The sequence below is a fragment of the Strix uralensis genome, chromosome 18, assembly GCF_047716275.1.
Source record: "Strix uralensis isolate ZFMK-TIS-50842 chromosome 18, bStrUra1, whole genome shotgun sequence".
NCBI lineage: Eukaryota > Metazoa > Chordata > Aves > Strigiformes > Strigidae > Strix > Strix uralensis.
This window is the reverse complement of record NC_133989.1, coordinates 463,235-480,330: the sequence shown is the minus strand read 5'-3', so window position 1 is coordinate 480,330 and position 17,096 is coordinate 463,235. Positions and strand designations below refer to the sequence as shown.

The 17,096-nt window shown below is 66.7% G+C and overlaps 1 protein-coding gene across 3 annotated transcripts in view; it reads left to right on the top strand.

Moving 5' to 3' along the window:
* SLC12A5 (solute carrier family 12 member 5) overlaps nt 1–16,796 on the top strand; it is a 30,569-nt gene extending 13,773 nt beyond the window's left edge. For 2 of the 3 annotated variants that reach the window (XM_074887849.1, XM_074887851.1), the window contains exons 5-26: nt 248–302; nt 1,320–1,450; nt 1,650–1,891; nt 1,967–2,178; nt 4,012–4,179; nt 5,000–5,098; nt 5,245–5,302; nt 5,974–6,148; nt 6,868–6,986; nt 7,278–7,376; nt 7,479–7,598; nt 7,774–7,878; nt 7,960–8,128; nt 8,925–9,120; nt 9,205–9,374; nt 9,463–9,594; nt 9,819–9,926; nt 10,104–10,226; nt 10,305–10,492; nt 10,776–10,790; nt 11,373–11,506; nt 12,049–16,796. In XM_074887849.1, the coding sequence (XP_074743950.1) occupies nt 248–302; nt 1,320–1,450; nt 1,650–1,891; nt 1,967–2,178; nt 4,012–4,179; nt 5,000–5,098; nt 5,245–5,302; nt 5,974–6,148; nt 6,868–6,986; nt 7,278–7,376; nt 7,479–7,598; nt 7,774–7,878; nt 7,960–8,128; nt 8,925–9,120; nt 9,205–9,374; nt 9,463–9,594; nt 9,819–9,926; nt 10,104–10,226; nt 10,305–10,492; nt 10,776–10,790; nt 11,373–11,506; nt 12,049–12,140 (2,910 nt within the window). In that variant the 3' untranslated portion in view covers nt 12,141–16,796. The remainder of the gene's footprint in view (nt 1–247; nt 303–1,319; nt 1,451–1,649; nt 1,892–1,966; nt 2,179–4,011; nt 4,180–4,999; nt 5,099–5,244; nt 5,303–5,973; nt 6,149–6,867; nt 6,987–7,277; nt 7,377–7,478; nt 7,599–7,773; nt 7,879–7,959; nt 8,129–8,924; nt 9,121–9,204; nt 9,375–9,462; nt 9,595–9,818; nt 9,927–10,103; nt 10,227–10,304; nt 10,493–10,775; nt 10,791–11,372; nt 11,507–12,048) is intronic. The other variant, XM_074887850.1, reaches the window with a different exon arrangement.
* The last annotated feature ends 300 nt before the right edge of the window (nt 16,797–17,096 follow it).

Sequence of the window (17,096 nt, the reverse complement as noted above, 5' to 3'; positions counted from 1 at the left end):
TCCAAGGGGCTCAGTCCCGAGCTGCGCTGCCAGCCAGCAACGCTGCCTGCCCATCCACCCTTCCATCCATCCGTCCACCCACCCACCCGCCCCTCCAGCTCTCCCCCGGCCCTCGTGGCACATCTTCGCGTGGCCCCAGGGAACCCCGTGTCCCAGCGCGGCCCCAGCTCTCCCTTCCCACACCCCTGTGCCTCTGCCCCAGCGAGGAGGGGGCTCTGCCGGGTGCTGACACCGTTTCTTCCCACAGACAATGCTGACGGCCATTTCCATGAGCGCGATCGCCACCAACGGCGTGGTGCCAGGTACACCCGAGCCCGTGTCCGTGTGTGCGGGGGGCGAAGGGAGCTGTGTCTCTCCGCGTCGGGCGCCTGCGGGGCCCCTGTGCCTCAGAAGGGCTGGTCCAAGCGTGGGAAAGGGCTTTTCCCAGAGAGCTTTTGTGGGTCGTGCTGGCCGAGCTCTGGGGCTGCTCCACGCTGCGCACAGGAGGGCAGATGTGGCCAGCCACTCCCCGGCCTGTGGCCACCAGCCCACGCGGGTTCCCTTGTGGCCCGGGGGGGGAGCATGGAGCTGGAGCCGCCATCCGTCCCCAGAGCCGTGAGGTGCAGATGGCAGCGAGAGCCGCCAGCCACGGCTCCTCCCTCCACCAGACTGGCGAGGCCGCAGGGAGCGCGGAGAGATGCCGGTGGGAGGACGGGCAGCGGGGCGTGCGGGGTGCCGTGGCCCGGGCGCTGGGGCAGCCTCTCCCGCTGGCCTCCCCGAGCCGTGCCGGGCGCTGGGACGCTGCTGCGTGCGGTGGGTGTCTCCCCCCGGGGAGGCACCGGCGGGGTCTGGCTGCGCGGGTGCCCCTGGGCTGCCTCCCCCAGAGCGGGCCCAGCCCCGCAGAGCCCCAGGGAGCTGGGAGCGGACAAGCTGCACCGTCTTGGCGGCTCTGCAGGGCTGGGCACGGCGCTGACAGCCCCAGCGCAGGCTGTAATTAAAGCCATTCATCATCCTGCTGCCATGGCGGGACCATCCATCCCGGCAGCCCGGCCCTAAGGGCTCCTCTGGGAGGAGGGAGCAGGGCACGGCCCATGTCCCTGGGGCCCCAGCACCCAGGGGACACACGTCCCCGTGGCCATCGCACCTGGCTGCTGGCTCCCGGGGAACGGCTCTGCCAGCACTGTTGCTCCTGCTGCGCCGGGGCCCTGGGGACTGCGTCCTGCTCTGTGCTGGAGCAGGGTCCAGGGCTGCGCTGGCTCCATCCTGCCCTCCGGGACGCCTGGCAAGGCCGGGGGTGCCGCAGGGGTCTGGCTGGGACCCACCTTTGCTCTCTCTGGCAGCGGGTGGCTCCTACTACATGATCTCGCGCTCCCTGGGACCTGAGTTTGGTGGGGCCGTGGGGCTCTGCTTCTACCTGGGCACCACCTTTGCCGGCGCCATGTACATCCTGGGCACCATCGAAATCCTGCTGGTATGTGCCTGGTCCTTCCCCCCGCACGGTGCCAAGGGCTCAGGTCCTGGCAGGGCAGCTCTGCCCTCACCTGCCCATGCTGCCCGCTCCTCGTGGCCCATCAGGGAGCTGAGGCTTTGCCGTGGGACCGAGGGACCCTTCCCTGGGGTCTGCTCCGCAGGGCCATTAGCCGGGTGGTGATGCCGTGACTCTCTCCCAGGCCTACATCTTCCCGGCCATGGCCATCTTCAAGGCAGAGGATGCCAGTGGGGAGGCAGCCGCGATGCTCAACAACATGCGCGTGTATGGCACCTGTGTGCTGACCTGCATGGCCACCGTGGTGTTCGTGGGTGTCAAGTATGTCAACAAGTTTGCCCTCGTCTTCCTGGGCTGTGTCATCCTCTCCATCCTCGCCATCTACGCTGGTGTCATCAAGTCGGCCTTCGACCCGCCAAGCTTCCCGTGAGTACGGCGTCTGGCGGGGCTGCGGCAGGGCCAGGGTGTGTGGGCACATGGCTGAGTTTCTGCCTCCCCCAGGATCTGCCTCCTGGGCAACAGGACCCTCTCGCGCCACGGCTTTGACCTCTGCACTAAGATGGTGGTGGAGGGGAACGAGACAGTGGGCTCCAAGCTCTGGGAGCTCTTCTGCACCTCCCGCTTCCTCAACGCCACCTGCGATGAGTACTTCACCATGAACAATGTGACTGAGATCGAGGGCATCCCTGGCGCCGCCAGCGGCCTCATCCAAGGTGGGCACGGCGTGGGGACGCAGGAGCGGGGATGGAGGAGTGGGGCTCACACTGCGCTGAGCAGCAGGATGCAATCCTGCACCACGCAGCCGAGCTGGGCGCTGCAGCCAGCGTGTGTGGTCTGTGCCAGTCAGACCGCAGCAGGACGGCTCCGAAGGATGCTCAAAGGCTGGGGAGGAATAAATTCTCCCTCTGCTTCCTCTTGGCCTTCGGAAAGGCTGATATTGATCTGAGGTTTCGCGAGGAGCAATTGCCCCTTGGGGGCACTTTGCTGCTGCGGCCGCAGCCGTGCTGGGAGAGCGGCCAGGGCCGCAGAAAAACTCATGAATTTGCTGGGAGGAGCCACTTTTGACCTGTTTTTGCGGAGCTGCTGATATGTTTGCCAGGTGCTGACGCTCTGCAGCGGGTGGTGGAGGCTGATGCTCAGTGCCACGCTCAGAGGGTGTTTACAGATCCCTGGGCTGTGCTGGCAGGACCCACTCTGGGCGCTCCTGCGGTGTTGGGGCGGTGTTGGGGCGGTGTTGGGGCGGTGTTGGGGCGGTGGCCGTGCTGGCCGGGTGCTCACAGTGAGCTTGTGGTGGCTCCGTCTCCGGCGGGTCCCGTGGGGCAGGGCAGGGGCTGGGGTGCCCGGGCACGGCTGGCACTTGCCACAGGGCAGTCCTGGCTGTGTCTCCACACGAGGGTGAGACTGCCGGGGCAGCTGCGGGGCCGCTCCAGCCCATCCCTGCCGTGGTGGCGGCGTGGACCCAGGTGCGGGAGTTTGGGCTTCGCTGAGTGTGTGGCACTTGGGGCTGCAGCTGCCAGGCTGCATCGTGGCGATGCGGTGGAGGCGTTTGCTGGGTGTTCGGGAGGCTCCCGATGGCATCCTTTGCTGAGGTCGCGGGGACAGATAAGGGGTCCCTGGCTGCTGGGTACAGCCTGATCCTGCTGGTGACGGTCCTGCTGGGGTGGGGACAGGGACCCTGGCCAGGCTTTGTTGGGGCAGCAGACAGCAAATGCTCCTGCATCTGGGGTGTGTGGGGCAGAGCCAGGACCCAGCTCTGGGGCAGCTGGTGGCGAGGGTGACCGGGCTGGCAGTGCCTGGAGACGGTGTGTCACCGCGCAGGTGGCCGGGGCTGGCTGTGCCGCGGGCACTGAGTCTCTCTGCAGGGAGAAACGTGGGAGGATGCGCCGGGCAGGGCTGTGTCGGTGGGGGCTGCCAGCCCCGTCTGTCACCCAGGAGTGGTCAGGGGAGGTCAGGCGGCTGCAGGGGGTGCTCAGTGCTGGGTGCTGAGGGCTGGTCCCTGTGGGATCCCCTTGGAGTGGCTCCGCAGCCCCTTTGCGATGCCGTGCTGAGGGCTGCCGGCCTCTCCCGGCGCTGGCTGCTCTCTGCTGCTCCAGTTTCTCCCCACGATCTGCGGCCAGCGCAGCACATGGAGGGACACTAAGCCTGTTACATCAGCCCCACACTCGTAATCCCATCAAAAACATTATCAAGTTACTTTGACACGATCCACTTTCCTTAAACCTGTGTTGATCAGCATTAATTATATTACCCTCTTAATTATTTGCTACCGCAATCCCATGTCAGCTGCTCCAGTATCTTTCAGGGATGATGCCAGTGGCAGGACAGACCTGCTCTGGTTGCCCACCCGTGCTGCTGGGGCTGGGGACACCCTGTCCCTCACCCGCTGGACACCAGCAGCCCGGGGCTGGGGCGGTGGGAGGCAGCGCTGGACCCCTCGTGCCCCGTCCCTTTCGGCTGCGTGGCGGGAGGGTGCTGTGCTGGGTGTGGGCGGTGCTCCAGCAACTCCTCACACCGGCCACGCTGCCCGGCCTCCTGCCTCCTCACAGAGAACCTCTGGAGCTCGTACCTGACCAAGGGCGTGATCGTGGAGAAGCGGGGGCTGCCCTCCGTCAGCCCCCCCGACACGCCAGTGGACATGGACCAGCCCTACGTCTTCAGCGACATGACCTCCTACTTCACCCTGCTCGTCGGCATCTACTTCCCCTCGGTCACAGGTGGGGGCGGCCGCCGGCCCCGGTTCGCGTGCGGCGGGGCCCCGGCACACGTGCTGCCAGGCCTGCTCCCGCCGAGCCCCACGTGCGCGTCCCCGGCGCTGGGTGCGGCGGCGGTGCGGCGGGGGTGATCGCAGCCTGCGCCTCCCACGCAGCCGCCCGCGCTCCAGATCTGACGGTGCCGCTCGGCGCCACGCTGACGTCCCGCGGCTCCGGTATTTATAGTTCCCCGGGGGCGGAGGAGCCCCCCCCCGCCCCAGTCCCGCTGCGGGGTGCAGCCGGCGGGTCCTGCCTGCAGCCCCGCTGGTGCCAGAGCCAGTGGGACCCCCAGGGCTGTCCCCGACGTGGCGGTTGCTGGTGGGGTCCTGGCACATCCCCGGGCAGCGCACAGACCCGCCGCCCTCCCGCCCCGTGCCCGCTTACCAGCAGGTCCCGGATTTGGTGTGGTGCGTGTCCCTGCCACTGCATCCCAGTCGCGGGGTCCTGCCCTCCCGGCCGCTGCCACAGCCGGGGTGCTGGGCCCTGTCCCTGTCACTGCTGCAGTCACCATCTGAGCTAATTAAGGGCTAACGAGACAAGTCACTTAAGAGCGTTTTGAGCCTAATCCTTTGGTGGCCTCTGACTGTGGCGAGGGGGGAGCGGTCTGGGGCCCCGAGCCATGACAGCTCCTGCCCAATGCCAGCCGAGTGCCCGCTCCCCGTCCCGGCACATGGCCCAGCCGGAGCCCTGCCGTGCCCGGGGCTCACACGGTGCCCGGCACGAGCCCCCCAGCCCATCCCAGCTGTGGCTCTGCCCACGGTGGCACCGTCCCCCCTTTTCCCAGGCATCATGGCTGGCTCCAACCGCTCCGGAGACCTGCGGGACGCCCAGAAGTCCATCCCCACAGGCACCATCCTGGCCATTGCCACAACCTCTGCGGTCTGTATCCTTCAGGGCTCGCCCGGGCCTGGGCCATGGGGGGGAGGGCGGGGGGCTCGCTGTGCTGGGCTGACCCGCTTGGGTGCCCCACAGGCTGGGACGAGGGGGCAGGGTTCCCCGTCCTCCCAGCTCTCCTTGACCGCCTGGCAGATATCAGCTCCGTCGTGCTCTTTGGGGCCTGCATTGAGGGGGTCGTCCTGCGTGACAAGTGAGTGTCCGGGGGCTGTGTGGGGCGGGCGTGGGGGGAGCCTGGCAGCCCCCCAGGAGCAGCCCCCAGGAACGGGCTGGGGCAGGGGCAGCCCCGGGGGGGAGGTGGGGGTGTGTGGAGGGGCTGTAGCTGGGACACACTGGAGGGTCCGTGGGGGTTCTGGGGTGGGGGGGGACTCCTGGGGGGGCCCAACCTTGTAACAGGTGTTGGGGGCTTGAGTGTGCCCTGACCAGGTTTTGCTGCGCATCCGCAGCCCTTCCTCCCGCGCCAGGGCTGCAGGCAGCGCTTGTTTGTCAACAGGCAGGGCTGCCCGCGCTGCCTGCGTATCTGGGGCAGCCCAGCCCGCTGCAAGCAGCAGGTGACACTTCTGGGTCACCAGCACCAACACAAACAGGATCCAAGCCCCCCCCAGCCTTCATCGGCCTCCTCCCTGCACAGGGGAGGGGGACCCCCCCATCCCACGCCTCCCCCTTGTCCCCGGTGGCCGTGACAGGCAGGGGGATGGGGACAGACCCCACAGGGGGTGGGGACCCTGCCCCACTCCTGTCCCATCCCCCCGGTGCTCTCCCTCGGTGGCCGACCTGCTGGGGGGGCCGTGTTGTGCCACCGTGGTGCTGGCGCTCGGGGCTCAGCCGGGGGACGGAGCCACAGGCGATGCTGGTGCCCCGCAGGTTTGGTGAAGCCGTCAACGGGAACCTGGTGGTTGGCACCCTGGCGTGGCCGTCCCCGTGGGTCATCGTCATCGGCTCCTTCTTCTCCACGTGTGGGGCCGGGCTGCAGAGCCTCACCGGAGCCCCCCGCCTCCTGCAAGCCATCTCCAGGGACGGGATCGTGCCCTTCCTCAGGGTAGGCAACCCCCAGCCCCACACGCCCACCACGGGGCAGACCAGCGGGCACCCGCTGCCCGCCGCTGCCCGCCCTATCCTCGTCCTGCACGGCGGTGGGCGGCCGTGGTGGGTTTGGCTGTGGCGTCGGTGGGACAAGAGTGCCGGGAAAGGTCAGGGTGCCCTCCCCCCGCTGCCGTGCTGCTTCATATTTTATCTGCTCTCTGAAGACGTGTTCTCGCAACCTCATCGCTCTAAATCCAACCCGACAGCACCCCCCGGGGAAGAGCGGGCTAATTTTATCCTCCCTCCTTCACCCTGACAGCCCCAGCCCCAGCGCTCGCTCGCTTGCGCCGCCTGCACCCACTAATGCGTCCGGACACGCGGCCCCCGCCCTCACACCCGGATCCCCCCCGTGTCCCCACAGCTGCGGGAGGAGCTGCCCCCCACGGGGTGCCCGACTCCTCGCTGGCTGTGGCCCTGGGTGGGGGTCCCGGGGGGACAAGGGCTGCTCTGGGTGCAGGGAGGGTCTGCGGGGAATGGCCCTGGGACGGCTGTCCTGGCAGCCCCCGGCTCGGGCCGTGACCCAGCACCCCCCGGCGCACCCAGACCCTGCTCCTGGCCAGGGCTGGGCACAGGGGAGGGTCCGGCTCCCTCGGGCCATGCCAAGGACCCTCGCCCAGGTCTGTGTGGCGCTGGCGGCGCAGAGCCCTGATGTTTCCCTCTCCCCACCACCCCCAGGTCTTTGGCCACGGTAAAGCCAATGGGGAGCCGACGTGGGCCCTGCTGCTCACCGCCTGCATCTGTGAGATCGGGATCCTGATCGCCTCCCTGGACGAGGTGGCTCCCATCCTCTCCATGTAGGCAGCACTTTTGCGAGCAGCGGACAGGCCCCCTCGCCCCATGCTGGGGGGGTGACACGCGTGGGTCCCTGATCTCGGGGGGGGGGGGGGGGACGACACACACCCCCCCCCACTGCCCCGCCCCTGTCTGGGAGGAGGGGAGCCCAGGGCCCCTCCTCGATCAGTGTTGGGGTCTGGTGGGGCCTGCTCCAGCGCCAGTCACCCCGGGGCTGGGAGGTACAGCGGGGCCCGGCTGTGGCCCTGGTCCAGCCCGGTGCACCCTGCTCAGCCTCGCGCTCTCTCCTGCAGGTTTTTCCTCATGTGCTACATGTTTGTCAACCTGGCATGTGCGGTGCAGACGCTGCTGCGGACGCCCAACTGGCGTCCCCGCTTCCGCTACTACCACTGGTGAGCTGGGACGGGACAGGAACGGAGGGGATGGGGTGTCCTGCCGCCCCCTCCCCGGGCCAGGGACCCCAGGGCACACTGACGGCGCGGTGCTCTCTGCAGGACCCTATCTTTCCTGGGCATGAGCCTCTGCCTGGCGCTGATGTTCATCTGCTCCTGGTACTACGCGCTGGTCGCCATGCTGATCGCCGGCCTCATCTACAAATACATCGAGTACCGCGGGTGAGGGTGGCCGTGGTGCCGCAGAGCCTGGCCAGTGCCGACAGCTGCCCCGTGGCCCCGTGGTGTGGGCTGCTCAGCTGCCCCGGGATGCTTGTCCCGGGATGCTCCGGCGTGCCAGCGTGGTTCTCCGTGTGCAGAGCCGTGGACGTCCCTTATGTGCTGCTGGTTCTTGCAGGGCGGAGAAGGAGTGGGGTGATGGGATCCGGGGGCTGTCCCTGAGCGCAGCCCGCTATGCCCTGCTGCGGCTGGAGGAGGGGCCCCCCCACACCAAGAACTGGAGGTGAGGCCGGGCTGGGGGGCTGGGGGGTCGGGGTGGGGACCAGCCGGGGTGTGGGCACTGACTGTAGGACCGTCCCTCCAGGCCGCAGCTGCTGGTCCTGGTCCGCGGGGATCAGGAGCAGAACGTGGTGCACCCGCAGCTCCTGTCCTTCACGTCGCAGCTCAAGGCTGGCAAAGGCCTCACCATTGTGGCCTCCGTGCTGGAAGGGACCTTCCTGGACAACCACCCGCAGGCGCAGCGGGCCGAGGAGGTGAGAGCTGCCTGCACCAGGGCCGCTGCCCACGCTGGGGCCACTGCCCGCACCAGGAGCACCGTTTCTGCCCCGTGGCCAGGGCTGGCTGCCCTGCCTGTGGGAGAGCACGGAGGGGACATCCGGACCCCTGCCCCTTCCCCAGACACCAGAGACACCAGCTCCAGCTGGGCACTGGTCCCAGTCTTGGCCAGCTGCTGCACGGTTTGGCGCAGGACGGCACGGCACGGCACAGCATGGCTCCCAGGCAGAGGCTGCTGTGCTGCTGGGCTGAGCAGCCCCTCAGCTGCCCTGTGGCCCCCACAGCCCCCAGCCTCCCCACGGTGCCCACAGCTCCCACGACCACCGTGGCCCCAGTGCCAGGCAGGGCCAGAGCTGTTCCCTGCTGGAGCGAGAGCCCTCCCCGCCCCCCACCCCTCTGCACCAGCCGGGTGGCACATTAATGAGATTAAGCCCTCGGAAGCAAACAGTTTCTCTCCCATGCAGACATGTTATAATTTCTCTGAGTAAATAACTCTAATTGCTGCTCCGCCGCCCGTCAGAGCCCTGGCACGGGGACACCCTCTGCTCGGCACGGCGCAGAGCTGCGCGCCAGCTCCGCTCACTGCCGGGCCTCATCGCTCCCAGCCCCGAGCCGCTGGCCCACCCTGGGGCATGGAGACCTGGGCACCCTGCAGGGGGACCTGCACCCCACAGCCTGCGCCCACACCCTGCGCCCCGTACCCCGCAAGGTGCTGGGGCTGGCGGTGCCCATCCCCGGGCCCGGTGGTCTCTGACCTCCCTCTCCCACCGCCAGTCCATTCGCCGGCTGATGGAAGCGGAGAAGGTGAAGGGCTTTTGCCAGGTGGTGATCTCCTCCAACCTGCGGGACGGCATGTCCCACCTCATCCAGTCCAGCGGGCTGGGGGGGCTGCAGCACAACACGGTGCTGGTGGGCTGGCCCCGCAGCTGGCGGCAGAAGGAGGATCACCAGACCTGGAGGAACTTCATCGGTACGGCTTTGCGGAGCGTGGGGGCCGCTGGGCTGGGCTGGGGGCTGCGAGCCGCCCCGGCTGACGTGGCCCTTCCCCTCCCAGAGCTGGTGCGAGAGACCACGGCCGGGCACCTGGCCTTGCTGGTGGCCAAGAATGTCGCCATGTTCCCGGGCAACCAGGAGCGGTTCTCGGAGGGGCACATCGATGTCTGGTGGATTGTCCACGATGGGGGGATGCTCATGCTGCTGCCCTTCCTCCTGCGGCACCACAAGGTAGCTCGGGCCCCATGGTGTGGGGCAGGGTCCGGTGTCGGGGCTGTGCCCTGCGAGCCGTGCCCATGACTCCCTCCCTCCCTCCCAGGTCTGGCGCAAGTGCAAGATGCGCATCTTCACGGTGGCCCAGATGGACGACAACAGCATCCAGATGAAGAAGGACCTGACCACGTTCCTGTACCACCTGCGCATCACCGCGGAGGTGGAGGTGGTGGAGATGGTGAGTGCTGGGTGGGGGGGCGTGCCGCAGGCTGGGGTGTTGCGTGTGGGAGAGTCAGGCAGAGCCTGCCCCGGGGGGGACACAGCCCCACGGGGCAGGGGGACATGGAGCGCACTGGGGAGGGGACATGCAGCACTGCGGGGACACGGAGACATGCAGGGCCAGGCTGGGAGCAGTGGGTGCAGCTCACCCTGCCCCACGGTTTGTCCTGTCCCCCCCCGCAGCACGAGAGTGACATCTCCGCCTACACCTACGAGAAGACGCTGGTGATGGAGCAGCGCTCCCAGATCCTCAAGCAAATGCACCTCACCAAGAACGAGCGGGAGCGGGAGGTGAGGCCACAGGACAGCCTGGGTGGGACCCGGCCCCACCCCGGTGGCTGCGCTGCTCACTGAGCTGCCCCACAGCTCCGCGCGCTCATCCTGCTGGTTAGCCAGGGCTGCAGGCTGGGGTCTGCCCGGCCAAGCCCTCTTCTGCCCTGCTCCCCGGGCTGACCCTGTCCCACACAGATCCAGAGCATCACGGACGAGTCCCGTGGCTCCATCCGGCGCAAGAACCCGGCCAACACGCGCCTGCGCCTGAGTGTCCCCGAGGAGCAGGTGGGCGACGGCGAGGAGAAGCCGGAGGAGGAGGTGAGGGGCTGCGCCAGGATGGGGCCCGGGTAGGCGGCTGGCCCCGGCCCCTGCCCACCATCCCCCTCTCCTCTGCAGGTCCAGCTCATCCACGACAAAAACACCACCACCTTCTCCAGCAGCTCCCAGTCCCCCGGTGATGAGGTGGAGACGGCTCCCGAGAAGGTGCATCTCACCTGGACCAAGGAGAAGTCTGTTGCTGAGAAGAACAAGACCAAGAGCCCTGTCAGCCCTGAGGGCATCAAGGACTTCTTCAACATGAAGCCGTATGGCCCCACATGCTGCCGCCCCGTCCCACCCGCACCCCACGTCCCCGGCCATCCCTGCCTGCCCTGGCCAGGCGGGTGCAGGCAGAGCCCCGGCAGCACCAGCTCGGTCCTGGCTCTGAGGAGGGGGTCCAGGAGCCCTGGGGAGGGGTGGGGTGGGGTCCCTGCACGGGCGAGGGATGGGGCACCTGGGCAGCGTGTGCTGCAGGGACTCAGGGTGCACACCTGGCGCTCACCTCTTCTCTCTCTTTCTCTCCCCCGGCCCCCATCGTGCTCCTGGCAGGGAGTGGGAGAACCTGTAAGTCTGGGTTTGGCTGGGGGCTGGGTCCCAGGGGCGGGGAGAGCTGGGCCACTGCTCATGGGGCAATGTGCCTGGAGCCCTGAGGTTGCCTGCGTGCACGAGGGCGGCTCGGTGCGCTGCGACAGCTGCTGCCGGTGCGGTGCCAGACGGCTCACCCAGGCGGCACGCGGGGGCCGCGGCTGCCAGCCCTTGCGCAGATGCCGTGCGGTGCCCACGCCGTGTGCGCCCCGTCTGCCCTGTGACGCTGCTGGCGGCTTCCTGCACGCCTGGGCTCGGGCACCCGCGGTGACGCTTGCGCTGTCTGCTCCTGCTTACTCCCACGCGGCTCGGCCCCGAGCAGCCGCGGTGTGACGCTGCCCACGGGCATCGTGCGTGGCCCGGCAGCTCACAGTTGCCGGCGCGGGCTCGGCATGGCCAGCGGCCGTGCCAGACAAAGCCTGCAGGACCCTGAGCTCGTGCCGCAGCTCAGCCCCAGCTGCGCTGGGGCAGGGGCCAGCCCGCCCCGTAGCCCTTGTGGCTGGTGTGGGGCCAGAGACCGGCTGTGCCCCGCTCCGTGCCCACATGTGCTGTCGCCCCCAGGAACCAGTCCAACGTGCGGAGGATGCACACAGCCGTGAAGCTCAACGAGGTGATTGTGAAGAAGTCCCAGGATGCCAAACTGGTCCTGCTGAACATGCCAGGGCCTCCCCGCAACCGGAAAGGGGATGAGAACTGTATCCTTCCTGTGGGGCTGCTGCATTGGGGCCAGCGCCAAGACCCTTCTCCACAGGGCGGGGCTGGGGACCAGGGGGCCACAACTGCCCCGAGGCTGGTGGATCTTGTAGGCGAGTGCTGAGGGGCACAGGTCTGGCGCCTGAGCCCAGACCCCCCCATGCCTCCTGCCCTGGCCGGGTCTGGCAGGCACCAGCCTGTCTGTCTGGCAGAGCCAATGCACGCAGACAGGTGGTGGGGCCCTGTGATGTTGCACCCACACGTGTGAGCACGATGGCACGTGGCGAGGGCACGGGCTCAGCTCCGCGGGGCCTGGCTGCCTGCTGGGGCGGGCTCAGCCACGTCCCCGTTGTGCAGCGCCAGCATGGGGGGACTCCCCCAGCCCCTCAGCTTGGGACCAACCCCACCAGCTCCCGGCTCTGGTGCGGGCGCTTGCGGTGTTGGTGCTGCGGGCTCGGTTCCCCAGGTGTGGGGCCGGGCAGGGACGGCGCGGGGCTGTCCCCATGCTCTGGTGTGGCCTTGGTCCTCCTTGACGGCCGTGCAGACATGGAGTTCCTGGAGGTGCTGACGGAGCACCTGGACCGAGTGCTCCTGGTGCGTGGTGGGGGCCGGGAGGTCATCACCATCTACTCCTGAAACACGGTGCGTGAGAGAGGTTTGTCTGCACGCTGAGAGCCCCGCCACCCCTTTGCACCGCGCTCCTGGAGGGGAGGAGGGAAGGCCGGATGGCAGCCGGTGCACAGAAACTTCACCTGGCTTTGGCCGTGCCCCTGATCTCTCCATTCGAACTGCAGCACCAGATCTTCCGGGAGCATCCAGCACCAGAGCAGCTGTTCCTCATTGCAACATCACAGCACTGCTGTCCTTGTTTATATATAAATATATACAGTGTACCGCGGACTGAGCACCAGGGCCCAGCGCTGCCGCCACCGCCCATCCCCGGCAGGGCCAGCCCCGCTGCCAGCCCCAGCGCTGCCGCTCGCGGCCCCGGCCAGGCAGGAGGGCGGCTGTGCCAAGACGGGCACCCGGCCCCGTCCTGCGGCCACCCCAGCGCGGAGCTTGGCTGGACGCGCCCGTGCCCTGTGACCTCCTGCCGCCCGCACCCTGCCTCCCCGCCGAGGCGCTGGGAGAAGAGAGAGGCCACCAGCACGCTTTCCTCGCCGGACGCTCCTCTCCCCACCTCTGGCAGCGCCCGGGGCTGCCTCCCCCCGGCGCTGCCCCCCGGCCGCCCCTCGCCAGGAAGGGCCTGGACAGCCCCACCACGCCGCTGCCTCGCGCCGCCCGTCTCTGGAGGCCGTGGGCCGAGCTTGTGGAGATGCAGCGTGATGGTTTGGAGGGGGCAGACGGTGGGGGGCGGCGGTGGGGGGTCGAGTGCCAGATCCCACGGCAGCACGAGCCCCGGCCTGGGGTGGGTGGGGGGTGCTCCCTGTCCCCGTCCTCACTGACTCCAGGCTCTCTCCGCCCTGACGCTCTCCAGGTGCTTGTGGAGCTGCGGTGTCCAAAGCCGAGCCGAGGCCCCGCTGTGCGCGGCACAAGCTGGAGCCGCTCTCCGGCCGCTGGAGCTGCGTGGGTGCCGCTGCCCCCCCACGCCTGCTCTTGGCCTGGGCGCAGAGGAGTCCTGTCCCATCCTGTCCCCCCTGCCCTGCTCCCCCGCCACACGGTGCTGGGGGCTCTCAGGCCCCTGTCACCAGCCAGCCCAGCTGGTCCCATGCCGAGTGCCCCTCTGCCCCGCTGTGCTCCCCACTGCTCCCCAGGGCTTCGCTGCTGACCCAGCCCCAGGCAGTCGCAGACACTGCCGTGGCGCTGTAGGAAAGTCCGGATCCGTGTGTAGTTTTAACATATGCAAAGTCTGTTTGCCTGGTCTGACAGGGCTGGACCCCGCGGCGAGGGGTGGCCGTAGGGGTCCCACTGCCCGCTGGCATCACGGCACTGCCCCACCCCGCCGGCCAGGGCGGCCCACGGCCCGTCCCCTCCTGCAGCAGCCAGCCCCCATGCACCGAGGCAGTTCAAACACCTCTTACCTTTGGCAGCAGCTGCAGGGTCGCCCCCCGACCCCGTCCCCCCTCACCCAGCATCTCTCACGCCAGAGAAACTGAGGAGCTTTTAACAAATGTGAATGGTTCCAGGAACCACGCAGGAAGCGGTGCCGAGGGCAGCCAGGGCGCCCACTGGCGCCCACCCCGGCCCCATGTACATAGTGTACATAATACAGTACGTGTATTTTTAAAGTGATCATATTTATGTTAATAGAACCAGATGAAGTCTATATATAGAGATCTATATCTATTCTGAGAGATGCAGGGCTCTGCTAGCACCAGGCCGTGGGGACGGAGAGCCGAGCCAGGCTGCTCCCACACGCAGCGGGTGCCCATCGGTCACACCGAGTGCTCTGGAGCAGCGAAGGCTCCAGCCTTCCCCGGCCACCGGCAGCCCCTGGGAAAGGGCCAGGTCGCAGGTTCATTCTCTTCTCAATTTAGCTTCTTAAGAGTTTTCAGGGAAAAGAAGTCACAGACTTTTCTGAACTTGTTTCACAGCAGATTTGAGCTTCCACTTGAAGTGCAGCCTGCTAAGAGTTGCCCTCTCCCGGCAGTGCTGGCTGCTTTGTGCCAGCCTGGCCCCCGCCGGCCGGAGCCGAGTCCCCGCGCTGAAGCACTCGCCTCCTTGGCTCCCCAAACCGCCCCCCAGTGCCACCCCGCACTGCAGCGACCTGCAGCCTCCCGGCCAGCGCAGAGGGAGCGGGTCCTGCTGCAGCATCCCCAGGGTGGCCTGGCAGTGGCTGCCTCCTGCCCGGCACGGGCAGCCCTGGTGGGTCCCAGCATCCAGCTCCCGGCCCTCCTGCCAGCCCAGAGCGGCCGCAGCCCTCAGCTCCAGCCTCCCCGAGCGCAGGAAACTCCCTCTGTGCCGGACGACTCCAGTCCCCACTCCCTCTGCCACACTCCTCTATTCCTCCAGGTCCAGGCCAAAGCTGTGTGGGGCTGCTTGGATAACAAGCAGTGGGGTTTCTTATGTTCTTTTTATTTAAGATACTACTTGGACACACTCCCAGCCCAAAACCAAGCCCCAGCTGCACATCTGTGCCTGCTCATACCTTGCTCCTCCATTTCCATCACTCCCAAAGTGCCTCCCTTCGCCCCAGCAGCAGCCCCAGCCCCAGCCCGACTTTCTGCCGTGGTAGCTTGGCCACCTGCCCAGCTGTGTCGGTCTGTGCTGCAGATGCTGGTGTGGAAGCCGGTCCCAAGGGCTGGGGGAGCTTGGCGGTTACAGGAGGTGACTGTCGGGGTGAGCCGAGACCTGGTTTTTGGGCTGATGAATGGTGCAGACACACAGGGCAGCACTCTCTGGTCCTGTCGCTGCCTCAGCCACTCGGGAACTGGTGGAAGGGCAGGCAGGCGTCTGCAAGCGGGAAGTTCCTTTAGCTCTGGGAAGGGCAGCCCTGCGGGAACCAGGATTTGCCAGTGTGTAGCTGCTCTGCCCCTTGGAGCTGGTCCTGCACCACCACACACAAGCTCAAGTGCTGTTTCTAGCCTCCCAAAATTATTTGAGGCACTTCTGTGGCAACGGGGGAGGCACGCGCAGCAACCTGCCTGCTCATCTCAGGTGCCAGCACCATGCTTGTGGGGCCTAGAGCATCGCCAGCTGCTCCCCGTGGTCACCCTCTCCCTGCAGCGTGGCTGCCACGCCGCCAGGCCCAGGGAGCGGGTCAGCGCCGGGGCCCGAGGGCAGAGGCCGGTCACCCACAGCGCCCGCCGCCGCTGAGCCCACAGACAGCGTCACCCTCGGCACCACGAGCTCTTCCCCTGGGCGTGGGGTGGCAGGGACCGGCGATGTCCGCAGAGCAGTGGCGAGGCAGCAGGCCGGGGCGTGCTCCTCCGCAGAGGGGTTCACTCCATCGCCCCCCCAGCGCCGCCAACGGATCCCGTTCCCCCTCAGCACCACTTCCACCCCTGAGGGCAAAGCTGCGGTCCCAGCTCCCCCCCCGGAGCGGGAAGGCGACCCCTTCCCATTGCTACTGCGGGAGAAAGGCGTTTCCCTCCCTCGTCCTCCGGCAGCAGCAGGGGCCCAGCTCCAGAGTGAGCCAGGGCCGCCTCGACACCCCTGCCAGGCAGGATTCGGCTGCGGCAAGAGGCGCTGGTCCCATGGCGAGTTCCTGCTCGCCGCTGGCCGGAGAGGGCCAGTTTTAGCAGACAGCACTGCATGTTAGTTTACAAACCCAGCCCTGCACGTTTGGCCTCTCTGAGTGTTCGGTTTCCCCACGGAGCACCCTTCTGCCGTTCCACCTTGGTGAAGACAGTGTCCTCCTCCGGTAGACACGCAAGTTCCTCCCTGGCACATGCGCAGACACGTTTCGGTTTTTGTTCCAGACAGGAAGGTCTTGACGCCCAGGTTGGTTTCGCTGGCGGGCAGCTGCCGGGAGCGGTGCTGAGCAGAGGGGCCGGGGGTTCAGCGGCGCGGCCGCAGCCAGCGGGGAGCGCGCAGAGCCCGGCCGTGGCGTGGGCTCGCTCCCGCAGCGTCATGGGGGAGCTGCCCTGCCGCGGTCAGCGGGGGGGCACGGGCCCCACCCGCGGGGCAGGGCAGCAGCAACGCAGCAGCGGCAGCTCGTGTCGCTGCAGCCACCCCGCGGGACAGGCAACGAGGCAGCACTGGCAGGAGGCACAGGCAGCACAGGCAGCGCCCAGCCCAGGCTGGTGTCGGGCCGCGGCTGGGTGAGAGGAAGGACCAGAGACAAGGGTAAGAGTTGCACTAGAAGAGTCAAGACCCTCCTCTGTGTAGCAGGACTAAAAACCAGCAGAAAGACCAAAAGGTCTGAGAATTGCTGGTTACAACACTTTCTGTGCTACATGTGCAATATATTTGTTATGAATGTTATCACAAAGTCAGTTCATTCAATAATCTTTTACTCACCGTAGCTAGATGTTCTACGTCCATTCAAGTGACTTTTATTCGAGTGCAATATTTCAATAGACATGTAGTGACCTAGTATGCTTTGTGTTTTAGAGAATCTGTGTGCAGAGCAATGCAATTAAATTTAAAACCTTGTAAATAAAACAAGTTGCAAACCAAAAAAAAAAAAAAAAAAAAGTATTAGGCTTGCATTTAATTTCTGTGAGTGTTTCAGTATCGTGCACTAGGCCGCCTCAGTACAGCCCCTGTGTTTTCTGTGCAGGTATTAATGGAGGAGTGGCTCCTCGGCTGTTGAATGCTCCCTGTTAATGCTTTACTGCTTTCACTGTACTCATTTTTCTAGACTCCTGTCTGCACAAAATGCAATAAATGATTTTATTACACCCTTCACTACTTGCACGGGGAGTTTTCACTTGCTTCCAGGGTCTCCACAGCTGTCTCGCACTCGGCTGCTCCCGTTTCTGTAACAAGGAGCAGGCCCCAAGAGGGAGCAGCAGGTTGCAGAGGAAGCAAAAAATCAGGCAAGGAACAGCCTCTCCTGAGTGCCACAGCTCCCACGTTCACACAAATCTCTGATCACCCCAGCAGAACTGCTTTACCCATCTGCAGGGCTGTTGAGGCGGAGAAAGGGATCTGACAAAAAAAAAGAGACCGGCAGGGTAATATGGCAGACAGACAGACAGAGACACA